General features: G+C 42.2%; 1 protein-coding gene across 1 annotated transcript in view; it reads right to left on the bottom strand.

Annotated features, from left to right (window-relative positions):
* Window positions 1-18,952, bottom strand: part of LOC135510782 (inactive tyrosine-protein kinase 7-like) — a 196,384-nt gene that overhangs the window by 52,985 nt on the left and 124,447 nt on the right. The window contains exons 3-5 of the mRNA XM_064931993.1: window positions 9,421-9,523; window positions 7,761-7,945; window positions 3,639-3,786 (exon numbers count right to left, since the gene is read on the bottom strand). Coding sequence (XP_064788065.1) covers window positions 3,639-3,786; window positions 7,761-7,945; window positions 9,421-9,523 — 436 coding nt within the window. The remainder of the gene's footprint in view (window positions 1-3,638; window positions 3,787-7,760; window positions 7,946-9,420; window positions 9,524-18,952) is intronic.

The following is an 18,952-nucleotide window of genomic DNA, read 5'->3' on the forward strand; positions in this document are numbered from 1 at the left end:
CCAGCTCGGAAACCAGATTGCATAGTGGAGAAGGTACGGTGGGATTCGAAATGGTTGGTGATCTGTTTGTTAACTTGGCTGTCGAAGATTTTAGAAAGGCAGGGCAGGATAGATATAGGTCTATAACAGTTTGGGTCAAGAGTGTCTCCCCCTTTGAAGAGGGGGATGACCGCGGCAACTTTCCAATCTTTGGGGATCTCAGACGATACGAAAGAGAGGTTGAACAGCCTAGTAATAGGGGTTGCAACAATTTCGGCTGATAATTTTAGAAAGAGAGGGTCCAGATTGTCTAGCCCAGCTGATTTGTAGGGATCCAGATTTTGCAGTTCTTTCAGAACATCAGCTGTCTGGATTTGGGTGAAGGAGAAGCAGGGGTGGGCTTGGGCATTTTTTTTAATGGACAAAAAAAACACGGACATTTCTAAGTGACCCCAAACTTTTGAACCGAAGTGTACTTTAACCTATGGAAGATGGAATTGAAATGGCAGAACTAAAAGTTAAATGAGGACAGGCTACAACACCAACAAAAAGTATAAGTAATTTCAACCCTTACATGGTGACCAGACCAGGCACGCGCTTGCACCATGTTACATGCTGACCCCACCACTTGCGTGCGAATTTACACATACATGTTGAGTTGAGTTTGAGTTTATTTTATTTTTACAGGGACAGTGCACATTAATCAACGTTTCAGTAAAAGTGCCTGTTTTAGCCAGCCGGCTCATTTTCAACCGCAGTCCCTGGGCAGGTTATTAAAAACAATTACAATACAAACAATCATTGAGTAGTGTGCACACACAGAGCAACATAGGACAAGCAAGTCATAGCATACAGACAGAGCAACATAGGACAAGAAAGACATAGCATACAGACAGAGCAACATAGGACAAGCAAGACGTAGCATACAGACAGAGCAACATAGAACAAAAAGCAGAAAGACAAAATTTACAAAAGCAACAAAGTGTTTCCACACCTCACAAGCTACAGACAACATGGAAAGAAAGTGGCAATACACAGCTAGGGATTATGATTACAAATCTGATTGACCTTTCTTTAGCCATGCATTCATACATTTTGTGAAAGTGTGATAGGTGGTGCAGTTATGTGTGTCTGATGTCAGTGTATTCCAGACATGGGAAGCTCTCATTTACTAAAGGTGCTTTTCCTTAAGGGGAACTATACAGTCACCTCTCATGGCAGACCTTGTGGATCTGCTGCCATATGTTTGGGTTTTCTATTTAACAAAAATACTGAGTGGAGGGGGAGCCAGGCGATTTAGGATCTTGAATACAAGACATGCGTCAGTGTATTGCACAAGATTTTCCCAACTCAGGAGCTCATGTTTTCTGAGGATGTAACAGTGATGATGGCTATTGGGCTTCCTATCAAGCACTTTGATCAATTAGTTGATATAATAATTGATATTTTGAAGCAACATCTCAAGACATCAGTCAAGAAGTTAAAGCATACTTCGAAAGTTATGGCAAAATGGCTTAAGGACAACAAAGTCAAGGTATTAGAGTGGCCATCACAAAGCCCTGATCTCAATCCTATAGAAAATTGTGGGCAGACTTGAAAAAGCGTGTGCAGCAAGGAGGCCTACAAACCTGACTCAGTTACACTAGCTCTGTCAGGAGGAATGGGCCAAAATTCACCCAACTTATTGTGGGAAGCTTGTGGAAGGCTACCAAAACATTTGACCCAAGTTAAACAATTTAAAGGCAATGCTACCAAATACTAATTGAGTGTATGTAAACTTCTGACCCACTGGGAATGTGATGAAAGAAATAAAAGCTGAAATAAATCATTCTCTCAACTATTATTCTGACATTTCACATTCTTAAAATAAAGTGGTGATCCTAACTGACCTAAGACAGGGAATTTTTACTCTGATTAAATGTCAGGAATTGTGAAAAACTGCGTTTAAATGTATTTGGCTAAGGTGTATGTAAACTTCTGACTTCAACTGTATGTGCTTTTAATACAATAGGTAGGATAATGCATACAAAGCAGAAAAACGACCGTTTCCAATACTGCCCTATGAAGCAAAAAGGCAGTAACTGCTCATTTGGTCGAAAATGAGTTCATGTATTTTTTTCTACATTAAATACATGGTTAATCATGTGAACAAATATCCTGCCTCTATTGTATTGTGTTCTGTAGAAAATGTGGGTTATGTTAGCAGTAATTGCATAAAGTTACTGTAAAACCAAGGTAAATATAAGCCATTTGTTTCAGTTCCACGCTATGAGCATTTACTGCCTTTTTACTTGGTAGGGCAGAATAATCTGCAGGACAACAAAAATATTTTCATCCCAAATTTGTCTGTCTGACCACCCACTTCCAACCGCAACATGAAAAATGCTGACCACATTGCAGTGATCTCTGTCGGGACCCGCAGCCCTCTACCTGGGGTTGTTAGGCATGCAAAATGACTTGCAGATCAATGACTGTCAACACAGACATGCAGTTCGACACTCAAAGAGAGGACAAATCAGTTGTCAAAAAATAAGAGTTATTTTCGAAAGGTTAAAAAAAATACAATATGAGCCCCCAAAAAAATGTGAACCGGCTATTCGTAACATTTAAATCGATTTTCTGACCAATGCATGCTACATTTGGATCGTTTTGGTGTCCGCAGACTGATGTACTTGTATCTTAAACATTTGAATCAAGGACCAAAGTGTTTTTTTAACATCCCTAATAAATGGCTCCTAGCTTCCATTGCATAGGCTACTTCCTGTCCCTAACCCTAACCCTGAAACGAAATAATATCAAAACAAAATAGAAATGTTTTTTTATAAAACATAACTAAATAAAAACCAGTAAAGTGGATCTAAAAAAAACATTTGGGACAGCGTCACAGAGAGGTGAATGGTAGATGTAAAATGAATTGGTGAAACTCTTACAGGTTGGCATGACCCCGGACAACACCCTGTCATTCTCTGCAAACATTAAAGAAGTGAACCGCTCCTGTAGGTTCATGCTCTACAACATCTTGGCCATCCCACCCTTACGGGAGGGACGCTTCTGCTCAGCCCAGTCAAAGCTCTTCTCTGTCCTGGCACACCAACGGTGGAACAAGCTTCGCCCTAAAGTCAGGACAGTGGAGTCCCTGCCCATCTTTCGAAAACGTCTGAAACCCTACCTCATTGAAGAGTATGTTAAATAACCCATACAGCGCCCCCTGGTTTAAAGTAGTACATAGAAGCAATAGGGTGCCGTTTTGGACGCATACACTGTAAAATTGCATTTCACTGCACAGTTCCAGAAATAACATTCCTTAGCATGCAACATTACCCTTCCAATTCATTAAGGCCTGAGCTGTGACAACAAACAAAGAGCTATAGACGCCAACACAGGGGTTCCACCTCACTGGGGTTCCACCTCACTGGGCCTCAAAGAACTCCAGTTACACATACGCCACACAGACAGAGGAGGACAGATAGCCTTGGACAATGGGCTATTTGAAGAGGAGGTGGAGGAAGATCGAGGTTGTGGAGGACGGGAGGGAAGGGGGAGAGGTGGAGGAGGATGAGGTGGAAGAAGAGACGGAGGAAGAGGTAGAGGAGAGGGAGGGGGAATGGAGAGAGAAGGCGTAAACAAGGTGAAAAGGAGGTTAGAGGACGGGTGTCTACCGGGACTTGTTGGTGAGAAGTTCAGCGTCATAGTACCACTCCACAGTGGGCTCTGGGACAGCGGTGAACTGACAGTGGAAGACAGCCTCCTCATTCTTCAGGACAACCTGGTCCATGGGAGTCACTACTGGCTGGGGGAAACTCTTATCTGAGAGAAAGAGACAGAGAGATAGACACATCACTACATCTGTGGGCATCAGTCCATAAAATCACAACACATGCACACGCATGCTGCACAGATGCACACGCATCACAGACACATGCAAAACACCCACACACACACACTCACATACACTCACATACACACATTTCATACCAGGTTTTACTCAGCGTTGCTAACAGCAGTGTGAGGTAGGCAGGGGGCCTTCAGGAGGTTCAGGATGTCAACACCTCTTGGTCCCAGGGAAACGTAATGAGGGCAGTAAGCACATTCCATAACTAGGCTCACGGCAAAACCATGACAGGGCACTCCCCCAACATCCCAAGAACCATACAGACCATTCTCCCCTATCTTCTCTAGCCTATACCAATACGTCCTTTGATAAATTAAATGAATCTTGTAATTGTTAGAAAGATTCCAGAATGTCTTCTTTGATTAGTTGATGGTCACACTGTAATTAAAGGCAGGCCCAGATTCTAAACTCTGTTTTTACCATCAGGCCCTAATGGTCTTACGTCAGTTAGCACAACATTCGTTTAGGGACTGCGGATCGTGTTGCAAGACAACGGGGCCTAACAGGGCATCCTCTCTCCCATCCTCCACCACCAGAACCTGTCTGCCAGCCAAACACACCCACTCTCCAGGCCCTGTTTCGGGCTGCAGCTGGCTTGGCATGCCCAGTGAGGTGTCAGAGTCACAGGGTTTACCTCTAAACACCTAGCCACAGCTTAGGTCAGAAAGTGCAGACTGCAGCGCTTTAAATATGATTTTGGACATTCGTGTCTAATGCCCCTAATCCAGGACTAATGGATAAGGCTCGTCAGATTTTACAGCCATAAAGAGATGTGGGTGCCAGAAACCCCATTAGGGTGTTCAAAACAGAGAAAAGCTGAACGCTAACTGGGCAGAACAGCACACACCTGGGGCAGACCTTGATTCAAATACTATTTGAAATGTTTGCTTAAGCCTGCCTTAAGAGTGCCAGGTGGACGGGGTTTGGGCATTTGGGAATTTTGTTATTGGTTACACAAGCAAGCTCAGTCCAGCGTTGGACGTGATTTCAAACATTATTTGAACCCTAGGTTTGAACTTGTGCCACCCACAATGTGAGCAGGCCATACTGTACTTAGGGACCTGTCCAAAGCTGTCTGTCAACTATTCACTCATACTGAAGGACTATGGGAGTGCACTGTGCAGCGGGTGGAAACTCAACAATTATCTTTTTATTTATTTATTTCTTCTCTCCATCCAAGCGCTAATCTGATGTGCGTGCGGTGTGGTGTGTCTATGCGTGCATGCGTGTGTGTAAGCAGAGCAGGTGGCTAATCGGAGTGGAGATCAGGTTCCTCCCATAGATGTGCTCCTGACTGAGTACTCTATTTTGTGTGGTGATGTACTCCGGGGCACATTTCCACACATGCATACTGTGTAATGAGCAAAAATGTATACAGAAACCAGGACAAAAATACAGGGACTCGCACTGTGAAATTATGCTTATTGAAATAGAACAGAATCACCAAAAATTTAACACACCAGTTAAATGGAATTTCGGGGAATAAACTGAGGAAGCTAATGTTTACATACACAGTACCTTTACAATAAGTGGATTTGTGTGATTTATAGTGCGTGTGAGAGAGTGGCTGTGGCTACTTACATAACGGTAGGCCCTGTAGTAATCACATTACAGGCTCTCTCTTCACACGAACGGTCCACAGCTACACATTCACTGCAGAACAAATCTCATAGTGCCGCCAGCCCTCTAACAGGCCTATCAGGTGATGAAACACACCATGACAGGTGTGAAAATATTTAAGAAAAGTGGAAAATATGCTAACACACCATAACCTTTCTTTTGTTTTATTAACGTCACACTGTTGCCTGGATCAACAGAGCAGCAGGCACACTGTGTGTGTGTGTGTGTGTGTGTGTGTGTGTGTGTGTGTGTGTGTGTGTGTGTGTGTGTGTGTGTGTGTGTGTGTGTGTGTGTGTGTGTGTGTGTGTGTGTGTGTGTGTGTGTGTGTGTGTGTGTGTGGTTCTTTTGAAGACCATGCTGCAAAGGTAGGAACGAGAAAATGCAACTCAGTAATGGGGCCAAATTGCCAGGGGGCCCAAGTGTGTGCGATGTCAACAAAGAGAACAGGATTATAAGCAGCATTTACCGAGAAGCAGAGCCCACACACATATACAGTGCCTTGCGAAAGTATTCGGCCCCCTTGAACTTTGCGACCTTTTGCCACATTTCAGGCTTCAAACAAAGATATAAAACTGTATTTTTTTGTGAAGAATCAACAACAAGTGGGACACAATCATGAAGTGGAACGACATTTATTGGATATTTCAAACTTTTTTAACAAATCAAAAACGGAAAAATTGGGCGTGCAAAATTATTCAGCCCCTTTACTTTCAGTGCAGCAAACTCTCTCCAGAAGTTCAGTGAGGATCTCTGAATGATCCAATGTTGACCTAAATGACTAATGATGATAAATACAATCCACCTGTGTGTAATCAAGTCTCCGTATAAATGCACCTGCACTGTGACAGTCTCAGAGGTCCGTTAAAAGCACAGAGAGCATCATGAAGAACAAGGAACACACCAGGCAGGTCCGAGATACTGTTGTGAAGAAGTTTAAAGCCGGATTTGGATACAAAAAGATTTCCCAAGCTTCAAACATCCCAAGGAGCACTGTGCAAGCAATAATATTGAAATGGAAGGAGTATCAGACCACTGCAAATCTACCAAGACCTGGCCGTCCCTCTAAACTTTCAGCTCATACAAGGAGAAGACTGATCAGAGATGCAGCCAAGAGGCCCATGATCACTCTGGATGAACTGCAGAGATCTACAGCTGAGGTGGGAGACTCTGTCCATAGGACAACAATCAGTCGTATATTGCACAAATCTGGCCTTTATGGAAGAATGGCAAGAAGAAAGACATTTCTTAAAGATATCCATAAAAGGTGTAATTTAAAGTTTGCCACAAGCCACCTGGGAGACACACCAAACATGTGGAAGAAGGTGCTCTGGTCAGATGAAACCAAAATTGAACTTTTTGGCAACAATGCAAAACGTTATGTTTGGCGTAAAAGCAACACAGCTCATCACCCTGACCACCCTATCCCCACTGTCAAACATGGTGGTGGCAGCATCATGGTTTGGGCCTGCTTTTCTTCAGCAGGGACAGGGAAGATGGTTAAAATTGATGGGACGATGGATGGAGCCAAATACAGGACCATTCTGGAAGAAAACCTGATGGAGTCTGCAAAAGACCTGAGACTGGGATGGAGATTTGTCTTCCAACAAGACAATGATCCAAAACATGAAGCAAAATCTACAATGGAATGGTTCAAAAATAAACATATCCAGGTGTTAGAATGGCCAAGTCAAAGTCCAGACCTGATTCCAATCGAGAATCTGTGGAAAGAACTGAAAACTGCTGTTCACAAATGCTCTACATCCAACCTCACTGAGCTTGAGCTGTTTTGCAAGGAGGAATGGGAAAAAATTTCAGTCTCTAGATGTGCAAAACTGATAGAGACATATCCCAAGCGACTTACAGCTGTAATCGCAGCAAAAGGTGGCGCTACAAAGTATTAACTTAAGGGGGCTGAATAATTTTGCACGCCCAATTTTTCAGTTTTTGATTTGTTAAAAAAGTTTGAAATATCCAATAAATGTCGTTCCACTTCATGAGTGTCCCACTTGTTGTTGATTCTTCACAAAAAAATACAGTTTTATATCTTTATGTTTGAAGCCTGAAATGTGACAAAAGGTCGCAAAGTTCAAGGGGGCCGAATACTTTCGCAAGGCACTGTATACTAACACACACACACACACACACACACACACACAGGATAAACGTGTACAGACAAAAAAGATGCATGCATGCATACACACACACACAAACACACACACACACACACACACACACACACACACACACACACACACACACACACACATACCTATGATGTTGAGGGTGAAATTGGCGTTGCTGCACACATGGCCGGCTGCATTCTTGGCACAGCAGTAGTACAGGCCGTTGTCGTCGGGGCTGGCGCTCTTGAAGGTGAGGGTGCGCTCTTTGTTGTTGATTTGATGGGTCTTCTCTGTCAACCTCATCCCATCCCGAAACCACTGGCACGTAGGCCTGAGGGGGAAGGAGAATCGAGGGGCAGTTCAGTGGAAAGTAAAAATCCGTATTTGATATTACAATACACATACTGTAATATGCAGTTGAAGTCGGAAGTTTACATACACCTTAGCCAAGTACATTTAAACTCAGTTTTTCACATTTCCTGAAATTTAATCCTAAAAGAAATCCCCTGTCTTAGGTCAGTTAGGATCACCACTTTATTTTAAGAATGTGAAATGTCAGAATAATAGTAGAGAGAATGATTATTTCAGCTTTTATTTATTTCATCACATTCCCAGTGGGTCAGATGTTTACATACACTCAATTAGTATTTGGTAGCATTGCCTTTAAATTGTTTAACTTGGGTCAAACGTTTCGGGGTAGCCTTCCACAAGCTTCCCACAATAAGTTGGGTGAATTTTGGCCAATTCCTCCTGACAGAGCTGGTGTGACTGAGTTAGGTTTGTAGGCCTCCTTGTTCACACACGCCTTTTCAGTTCTGCCCACAAATTTTCTGTAGGATTGAGGTCAGGGCTTTGTGATGGCCACTCTTTGTTGTCCTTGAGCCATTTGCCACAACTTTGGAAGTATGCTTGGGGTCATTACCATTTGGAAGACCCATTTGCGACCAAGCGTTAACTTCCTGACTAATGCCTTGAGATGTGTTTCAATATATCTACATAATTTTCCACCCTCATGATGCCATCTATTTTGTGAAGTGCACAAGACCTGCTGCAGAGTGCTGCAGAGATGGATGTCCTTCTGGAAGGTTCTCCCATCTCTACAGAAGTACTCTAGAGATCTGTCAGAGTGACCATCATGTTCTTGGTCACCTCCTGGACCAAGGCCCTTCTCCCCCGATAGCTCAGTTTGGTCGGGCAGCCAGCTCTAGGAAGGGTCGTGGTAGTTCAAAACTTCTTCCATTTAAGAATGATGGAGGCCACTGTGTTCTTGGGGACCTACAATGCTGCAGAAATATTTTGGTACCCTTCCCCAGATCTGTGCCTCAATATAATCCTGTCTCGGAGCTCTACGGACAATTCCTTAGACCTCAAGGCTTGGTTTTTGCTCTGACATGCACTGTCAACTGTGGGACCTTATATAGACAGGTGTGTGCCTTTCCAAATCATGTCCAATCAATTTAATTTACCACAGCTGGACTCTAATCAAGTTGTAGAAACATCTCAAGGATGATCAATGGAAACAGGATGCACCAGAGCTCAATTTCAAGTCTCATATCAAAAGGTCAAAATAGTTATGTAAATAAAGTATCTGTTTTCTATTTTTTATAAATTTGCTAAAATTTTTAAGAACGTGTTTTCGCTTTGTCATTATGGGTTATTGTTTGTAGATATATACATTTTAGAATTAAGGCTGTAACGTAACAAAATGTGGAAAAAGTCAAGGGGTCTGAATACTTTCCGAAGCACTGTACATGCACCCCTTGAATTCTGAATTCAAGGTAAAGGAAGAGAGGTGGAGGGGCTCACCGTGGGTGTCCGTCAATGTGGCACCGCAATGTCACTGGTGCAGAGCTCTCGATCTCCGCCTCCGTGGTTGGCTCCTTCAGGGTCACACCCCCACTTTCCAACCCTGTTAAAGGGGGAGGGAGAGAGAGAGAATGACAGAGTTTGAGAGAGAGAGAGAGAGAGAGAATTCAGTTCCGAAACAAGTTGTGTGTTGCAGCGAGGAGAGAGCAGAAAAGAGGGAGAAAGAGCAGAGAGAGAAGAGGGAGAGAGGATGAGAGGGACAGGATGAAAATTTAGATAAGTGGTATTTCTTATGCTGCGTCAGTTCTCATGAAACACACTGTAACACAGTATCCAGGCTAACTGTGATGTTAATGGTAGCAGCCACACTGAGAAAAGTTCCCTTGCAGTTTTGACCCAATTCCAATGTATAAGGAAAATTCAACAAAAATAGCACATATCTGTCATTATATCAGATTAATCCACCATACTGGCATGTATCTATGATGTATGATAAAATGAGACTGGCAGATTCTAGTGAAGCATGGCTAAACCTCCCTCACAGCTCTTTTTTTATTTAACCTTCATCTAACCAGGGGAGTCAGTAGAGATTGACAGCATGAAGCAGTGAGGATCTCCCTCACGGATCCATTCCCACTGAAGTGTAACCAATTGATTTTCATAATGATAGCGCTTATTAGTCTTTGATTCTCCCCTGCTGTGTTGTGTGACAGCCTGCTTCCCAATGGGAACAGGGTTATGGTACAAAGTAGTGCACTATATAGGGAATATAGGATTCCATTTGGAATTCAACCTCTATATTGGCACTAACTGAGCGTGTAGACTACGCTCATTCATATAATGGTATATACAGTAATACATGCCTTCATATTTATCATGCTTATATGTATGCATTTGACATAATGAGGGCACATCCATTTAGCCAGTGTGTGTGTGTGTGTGTGTGTGTGTGTTAGTAGCAAGGCTCAAGTCACGCCCACCTGAGGATACAGCACAGTTCAGCTTTCATTTGGCTGTGTTGGCAAAATGGATAAGATTTGTCAACTATTTGTAAATTCACAGACTGCTTTCAAAATAGAAACGGACAATATTCATACCACTACTTGAGCAAAACACATTTTATCTTGGACTTTACTATCGAGAGAAGTGTGAAACGAGGTCTTAAAAGGATGGGGGTATCGTCAGAAATCGTAGACAGGGAACTAAAAAGGTTTTGACCCATGTGTTTATCAAAGTTAATTAACCAAACGGGGGATTAAACACACTGACAAGGCAATGAGATGAAAAGAAAGAAGAGAAAACGATATACCTACAGTAAGTGTTCCCCTTCGTTGGATAGAAAATGTTTGATCATGATTAGATGTTTTGTAAACCTGGGATCATCAACTAGATTTAGCCGCGGGCCGATTCCTTTTTGAGTCGATCGCCGGGGGGGCAGGAACATAATTACAAATCACTTGTAGACCGCAATTTGACCCCAAGAATCGCAAACAGATATAAGATTTGATCAAAACATAATCATTTCAAACCGTGCTTACAGTTGAAGTCAGAAGTTTACATGCACCTTAGCCAAATACATTTAAACTCAGTTTTTTCACAATTCCTGACATTTAATCCTGATGTCTTGAGATGTTGCTTCAATATATCCACATAATTTCCCCTCATGATGCCATCTATGTTGTGAAGTGCACCCTCCTGCAGCAAAGCACCCCCACAACATGATGCTGCCACCCCCGTGCTTCATGGTTGGGATGGTGTTCTTTGGCTTGCAAGCCTCCCCCTTTTTCCTCCAAACATAACGATGGTCATTATGGCCAAACAGTTCTATTTTTGTTTCATCAGACCAGAGTACGATCTTTGTCCCCATGTGCAGCTGCAAACTGTAGTCTGTTTTTTCATGGCGGTTTTGCTGAGTGGCCTTTCAGGTTATGTCGATATAGGACTTGTTTTACTGTGGATATAGATACTTTTGTACCTGTTTCCTCCAGCATCTTCACAAGGTCCTTTGCTGTTGTTCTGGGATTGATTTGCACTTTTCGCACCAAAGTACGTTCATCTCTAGGAGACAGAACACATCTCCTTCCTGAGCGGTATGATCGCTGTGTGGTCCCATGGTGTTTATACTTGCGTACTATTGTTTGTACAGATGAACGTGGTACATTCAGGCATTTGGAAATTGCTCCCAAGGATGAACTAGACTTGTGGAGGTCTACAAAGTTCTTTCTGAGGTCTTGGCTGATTTATTTTGATTTTCCCATGATGTCAAGCAAAGAGGCACTGAGTTTGAAGGTAGGCCTTGAAATACATCCACAGGTACACCGTCAATTGACTCAAATGATGTCAGAAGCTATCAGAAGCTTCTAAAGCTTCTAAAGGCACAGCCAACTTAGTGTATGTAAACTTCTGACCCACTGGAATTGTGAAATAATCGGTCTGTAAACAATTGTTTGAAAAATTACTTGTGTAAGTAAGTAGATGTCCTAACAGACTTGCCAAAACTATAGTGTGTGAACAAGAAATTTGTGGAGTGGTTGAAAAACAAGTTTTCATGACTCCAACCTAAATGTATGTATACTTCCGACTTCAACTGCACATCTACCTGCACATCTACAGCAGGCTCAAGGGGTGCGCAATCACTCATAGTAAGGAAGTCTTGAGGTTCTGCTTGCCTGAGTTAGAACACTTCATTATAACCTGCAGACCATACTATGTACTAAAAGAGTTATTCTATTTTACGTAGCTGTCTATTTACCACCACAAACTGATACTGACACTAGGACCGCACTCAAAGAGCTGTATAGGGCCAAAAGCAAATAAGAAAACATATGCAGAGGTGCGAGGTGGCGCTCCTAGTGGCAGGTGATTTTAATGCAGGGAAACTGAAATCCATTTTACATAATTCCTACCAGCAATTCACCCGTGAAACAAACTAGAGATGACAAAACTCTATTTCACTTTTACTACACACACAGAAAAACATACAAAGCTCTCCCTCACCCTCCATTTGGCAAATCTGACCATAACTCTATCCTCCGAAATCCTGCTGACAAGCAAAAACTCAAACAGGAAGTACCAGCTCAGGTGAATTGGATGCTAAACTACAAAACTGTTTCGCTAGCACAGACTGGAATATGTTACGGGATTCATCCGATGGCATTGAGGAATTTACCACATCATCCACCAGCTTCATTAATAAGTACATTGACGTTGTCTCCACAGTGACCGTACGTACATATCCCAACCAGAAGCCATGGATTACAGACAACATCCGCACTGATCTAGTGTGAAGACCCTCCCACTCTGTCTGACGAATTCTTTCTCTTTACTCTTGTTTTCCTTAATAGGATGTCGGTGGGCGGAGCCAGGAGGGTCGTCAGAGAAATGGGACACACCTGGCTTGGGTGTGTCCCAGGATAAATGCATCTCTGCCCCATTCGTTGGAGAGACTCTCTCCATGCAGACACACTTACAGATTTTGGTTGTGGCATTTATGTGGATGTTTTGTTTGTTTGCGTTGGCGCCTTTCAACACAACTCATTATCATATGTATACACGCAACCACTCATACTACTGATTACACACACCATTGTTAATTGTATTTACTTTACTTCAGTTAATAAATATATTTTGTTATTCTTTATCTCCACGTTGTCTCCCTTTTGTTCTGAACTTCGAGCCGGTTTGTGACAGCTAGTCTAAAGCTGCCACTTTCAAGGAGCAGGACACTAATCCGGACACTTATCAGAAATCCCGCTACGACCTCCAACGAACCATCAAACAGGCAAAGTGTCGATCCAGGACTAAGATCTAAATTCTACTACGCCAGCTCTGATACTCATCGGATGTGGCAGGGCTTGCAAACTATCACGGATTACAAAGGAAAACCCAGCCGCGAGCTGTCAAGTGACGCGAGCCTACCAGACGAGCTAAATGACTTCCATGCAGGCAACACTGAACCATCATGAGAGCACCAGCTGTTCCGGACGACTGTGTGATCACGTAGCCAATGTGAGTAAGACCTTTTAAACAGGTTAACATTCACAAGGCCACAGGGCCAGATGGATTATCAGGATACGTACTCAGAGCATGCACTGACCAGCTGGCAGGTGTCTTCACTGACATTTTCATCCTCTCCCTGACCCAGTCTGTAATACCAACTGTCTAATTGACTAATCGCCCCGTAGCACACACATCTGTTGACATCAAATGCTTTGAAAGGCTGGTCATGTCTCACATCAACACCATCATTCAAGACACCCCAGTTCTATTCCAATTCGTATACCATCCCAATAGATCCACCGATGATGCAATCTCTATTGCACTCCACTGCCCTCTCCCACCTGGACAAGAGGAACTCCTATGTGAGAATGCTGTTCAAAAATTGTGATACTGATACTCTGATACTGCAAGGCATGCGGTTGTAAATCGTTAGTTAAATAGTTACCTGGACTATCTGCATTGACCCTTTTTGCAATCACTTTTTTTGACTCATCACATACGCTGCTACTGTTTATCTATCCTGTTGTCTAGTTACTTTATTCCTTGTATATGTACATGTCTATCCCAATTACCTCGTACCTCTGCATATCGATTTGGTACGGGTACCCTGTGTGTATAGCCAAGTTATCGTTACTCATTGTGTATTTATTATAACTTGTATTATTATTATTTTCTAGTATGTCTCTATTTTCTGTCTCTCTGCATTGTTGCGAAGGGCCCGTAAAGTAAGCATTTCACTGAAGGTCTACACCTGTTGTTTTTGAAGCATTTGATTGAATTAGCTAACCGTGACAGAGCATGCCCTAGTGCTACAGCGTCTGTGTGTGTCTTTGTGTGTGTGTGTGTGTTTGCAGTATGTCTGATGATGGACTTAGGGATGCTGATTGGCTATGGCTTTCAGTCAAGTCCTCTACTGTTATGAGTGGGTGAGGATGGGGCTCTCACTATGACCTGGGGCCAGACACACAGAGACCTGTCATTAGGGGGTGCTGAGAAGGAGGGATGAGGTAAACCTTCCAACCAAGAGAAAACAGTGAGTCACAAATGGAGAGAGGAGAGGAGAAAAACACCACACAGTCCACAAATACTCATCCATATGGCTGCCATGCCTTGTCAGTCTGCTTGGTAATATGACAGAACACCCTCCACCTGCCACCTTCCCTCTACAAAATACATCCGTCACTACAGACAGATATTATCTGACTTTTAAGCTCTATTGACAATGAATGCTCAACCAAGACAGGAACCAGGGCAATGAAAAGGGGGGGAAAGAGGTGAAACCTGGCAACCACAACCCGTTAGGAGCAACAAGGCTTTATAAAAGCTAGGAGGCAGGCAGAACGCCAGGTCTGCATCGCTAGTGTTAATAACAGAGGTGAATGCTAGGACATTGTTAGGACAGAGGCTTAGGGTTATTCACGCCTCGGCGCACCAAGGGACCAATATGTGTGTGTATGTATGGGTTACACTCAATGTGATGATTTGTTGCCATGGTGAATGGTTTCCCTGATGCAGTCAAACCACAGTAACCTGAGTAACGGGTGGATTTGGTCAGAAAAACAGACATAACTGGCTACTGTATTATGGTAAAATGAAAAACATTTCAGATGGGTATGGATATGATGAATACAGACTCTCCTGCAACTATTCCCCAAGTCATTGCTGCAAAAGTTAATATGAACAGTTTCTTTCCAAAACACTATATATCTATTTTCAGAAATGGTGGTGAATATGCTTTTGTTGTTTAAAGAACTTATGAAAGAGATTGCCTACTGGGCACTCACTGGTTGAATCAAAACATTTTCCACGTCATTTCAATGAAATGATGTTGAACCAACGTGGAATAAACATTTAACTGTGCCCAGTGGGTGTTGTGGTTTTTCACCATCTAATCATCACATCGGGTTGTTCAATGACAGACATGTATTTGTTTGAAATCTGTCACTTGATGGCTTCATTTCAGAGAGACAAATAATTATTGCTAAACGCTATATATCCACCTCACTCTCAGAGAAATAAGTAGTACTGCTAGGTTTTACACAGTCAAATGTAACAAATAACTACATGAAAGAACTGCATAAGTGATATATTTGTGACATCGACAAAAAAAAAACATTGTTTAAAAAAAATCTAACTAGTAATATGAGATCTATATGTAAAACATTTACATTTGACATTTAGTCATTTAGCAGGTGCTCTTATCCAGAGGAACTTACAGTACATCTTAAGATAGCCAGGTGAGACAACAACATATCACAGTAAAATATACAGTGTATGAATATTCCATTCCAGCTAAACAATAGATGTATAGCTTTTTGCAAAAAAAAAAACATTTCGATGCACACCTAAAATATCTGAATTAAAAATCTGAGAACAGCAATATTTTTGAAACACACACACATGAAGGTACCCTTAAGCGATAATATGTGGTGAAAAAACACAAATGTGAAAAATGTGTGGATATGGCATTATGGAAATAAGCTCTTCATATGTTCTTCTTAGTCAACTTACCTGGTAAAATAAGGGTTAAAAAAGAAGGATACACGTACAGCTTTCTAAACATGAGACGTGAAATTACACAAAACAATACAATGTCTTAAATCGTACTGTAGGCTATGTATCCATACAATACTATGTGCTTTACCCATCTCTAATCTTCTATTGTCGCCAAACATAGCTTGGTGCTGTGGAGCCAGTGCTCTCTGTTGGGGGAGGTGTCCATACTCTTCTGATGTGAGTGACAGAAAGTAGACAAGTGAATCGATGGCAAGTTAAAAACAACCCAGAGCGTTGCTGTCTGTCACACATGCACGCACACACACACACACACACATTAATGCTGTCTCTCTGCTCAGTGCCAGTCTAGCAGTGTGGGTCTGACAGACACTGGAAGACTGGAGATCGAAGGGCTCACACTGACTGAGCTGCTCTAATGGGGCCTCATTTATAAACCGTGCTTAAGTACAAAATATACCACCAAAACATGCGTGCCCCAGTTTCCACGCAAAAGTTCAATTCCTCACCTTTTCTGAGATGGTTTCATACTCAAGAGGTAGCCAATAGGCCAGCAACAAGGAAAACATTTGTCCCATCTCTCGTTTAATTGGATCCACTTCAAAGTAGTAAACAGATGAGCTAGTTGAAATATTTTGCTCTATGTCATCTGATCCAAAGCACAGTTTATTGACGTGGAACAGACGGTTGTAGGCTACTTCTGTATTCTTATTACGTCTGAATACTTTCACTTCAAATTCCCCGAGTAGCCAATATAGCACTTATACACATACAGTGGCAAGAAAAAGTATGTGAACCCTTTGGAATTACTGTCACGTTCTGACCTTAGTTCCTTTGTGATGTCTTTGTTTTAGTATGGTCAGGGCGTGAGTTGGGTGGGCAGTCTGTTCTTTTTCTATGATTTGGTATTTCTGTTTGGCCTGGTATGGTTCTCAATCAGAGCCAGCTGTCAATCGTTGACCTTGATTGAGAAATATAGTGTGCTTAAAATAATTACACACAAATGATTGTATTTTTCTTGTCTATATTGTCCATCATCTAAACATTTACAGTACAGTGTAGGTTGGAAAAAGTACGTGAACCCCTAGGCTAATGAGTTCTCCAAAAGCTAATTGGAGTCAGGAGTCAGCTAACCTGGAGTCCAATCAATGAGATGAGATTGGAGATGTTGGTAAGAGCTGCCTTGCCCTATAAAAAAACTCACAAAATTAGAGTTTGCTAGTCACAAGAAGCATTGCCTGATGTGAACCATGCCTCGAACAAAAGAGATCTCATAAGATCTAAGACAAAGAATTGTTGACTTGCATAAAGCTGGAAAGGGTAACAAAAGTGTCTCTAAAAGCCTTGATGTTTGGGCTACTGAGGGGCGCAGTGGTCTAAGGCACTGCATCTCAGTGCAAGAGGCATCACTACAGTCCCTGGTTCGAATCCAGGCTGTATCTCATCCAGCCGTGTTTGGGAGTCTCATAGGGCGGCATGCAGTTGGCCCAGCGTTGTCCGGGTTTGGCCGGGGTAGGCAGTCATTGTAAATAATAATTTGTTCTTTAACTGACTTGCCTAGTTAAATAAATAAAAATAATTAAATGTTCCTCAGTCCACGGTAAGACAAATTGTCTATAAATGGAGAAAGTTAAGCACTGTTGCTACTCTCCCTAGGAGTGGCCGTCCTGCAAAGACGACTGCAAGAGCACAGCACATTATGCTCAATGAGGTTAAGAAGAATCCTAGAGTTTCAGCTAAAGACTTCCAGAAATCTCTGGAACATGCTAACATCAGACTTGACGAGTCTACAATACGTAAAACACTAAACAAGAATGGACACCACGGAAGAAGCCACTGCTGTCCAAAAAAAGCATTGGTGCACGTCTGATGTTTGCAAAAGTGCACCTGGATGTTCCTATGCACTACTGGCAAAATATTCTGTGGACAGATGAAACTACAGTTGAGTTGTTTGGAATCAACACACAACACTATGTGGGGAGAAAAAAGGCACAGCACACCAACATCAAAACCTCATCCCAACTGTACACCATGGTGAAGGGAGCATCATGCTTCGTGGCTGAATGGAAGCAAGTCCACGCCGCAATGTTCCAAAATACACTACGGTTCAAATATTTGGGGTCACTTAGAAATGTCCTTGTTTTTGAAAGAAAAGCATATTTTTTGTCCATTAAAATAACATCAAATTGATCAGAAATACAGTGTAGACATTGTTAATGACTACTGCAGCTGGAAACGGCAGATTTTTTATGGAATATCTACATAGGCGTACAGAGGCCTATGATCAGCAACCATCACTCCTGTGTTCCAATGGCACGTTGTTAGCTAATCAAAATGTAGCATTTTAAAAGGCTAATTGATCATTAGAAAACCCTTTTGCAATGTGAGAAATTGCTAAGAAACTGAAGATCTCGTACAACGCTGTGTTACTTCTCCCTTCACAGAACAGCGCAAACTGGCTCTAATCAAACTGACTCTAACCTACTTATGGCAACCACCGTAAGTAGACATTTTTCAGGATTTGCGGGCAGTGCAGCAAAGATTTGAGAAAAGGTCAATGCAAAACATTGTCGTCTTTAAACACTTTGTGTATGTAAGACAACCTACACCTATAGCAAATATCACTGCAAAAGATTAACATTCTGCCATCAGCTCCAAAGACATTTGATCAAGTTCGCTATTGCCTCGGCCTAATTCGAATACTTCCTAAGTGTACAGCAAATAAGGGTAGTTTTAATGTTTGTTCACGCACGCACAGTTTCAGGACGGGTGTGATTTTTAACGGGAAACGTGTATGTATGGAGTGCACCAAGTTTATATATCTGAATATTTTTGTACGTGTGCAGTCTTTTCAGAAATGGCACAAGCAAATATTTAGTGTGAAATTTACACTACGGTTATAAATGAGGCCCCTGGGCCATATCACATACAGGCAGGCACTGTCTGGATCATTACACCTATATACATGGGGGACTTATTTTGACAGCCAACCACAGGAAATAAAAGAGCTTGAGGTGTA

Source organism: Oncorhynchus masou, chromosome 23, assembly GCF_036934945.1.
Source record: "Oncorhynchus masou masou isolate Uvic2021 chromosome 23, UVic_Omas_1.1, whole genome shotgun sequence".
NCBI lineage: Eukaryota > Metazoa > Chordata > Actinopteri > Salmoniformes > Salmonidae > Oncorhynchus > Oncorhynchus masou.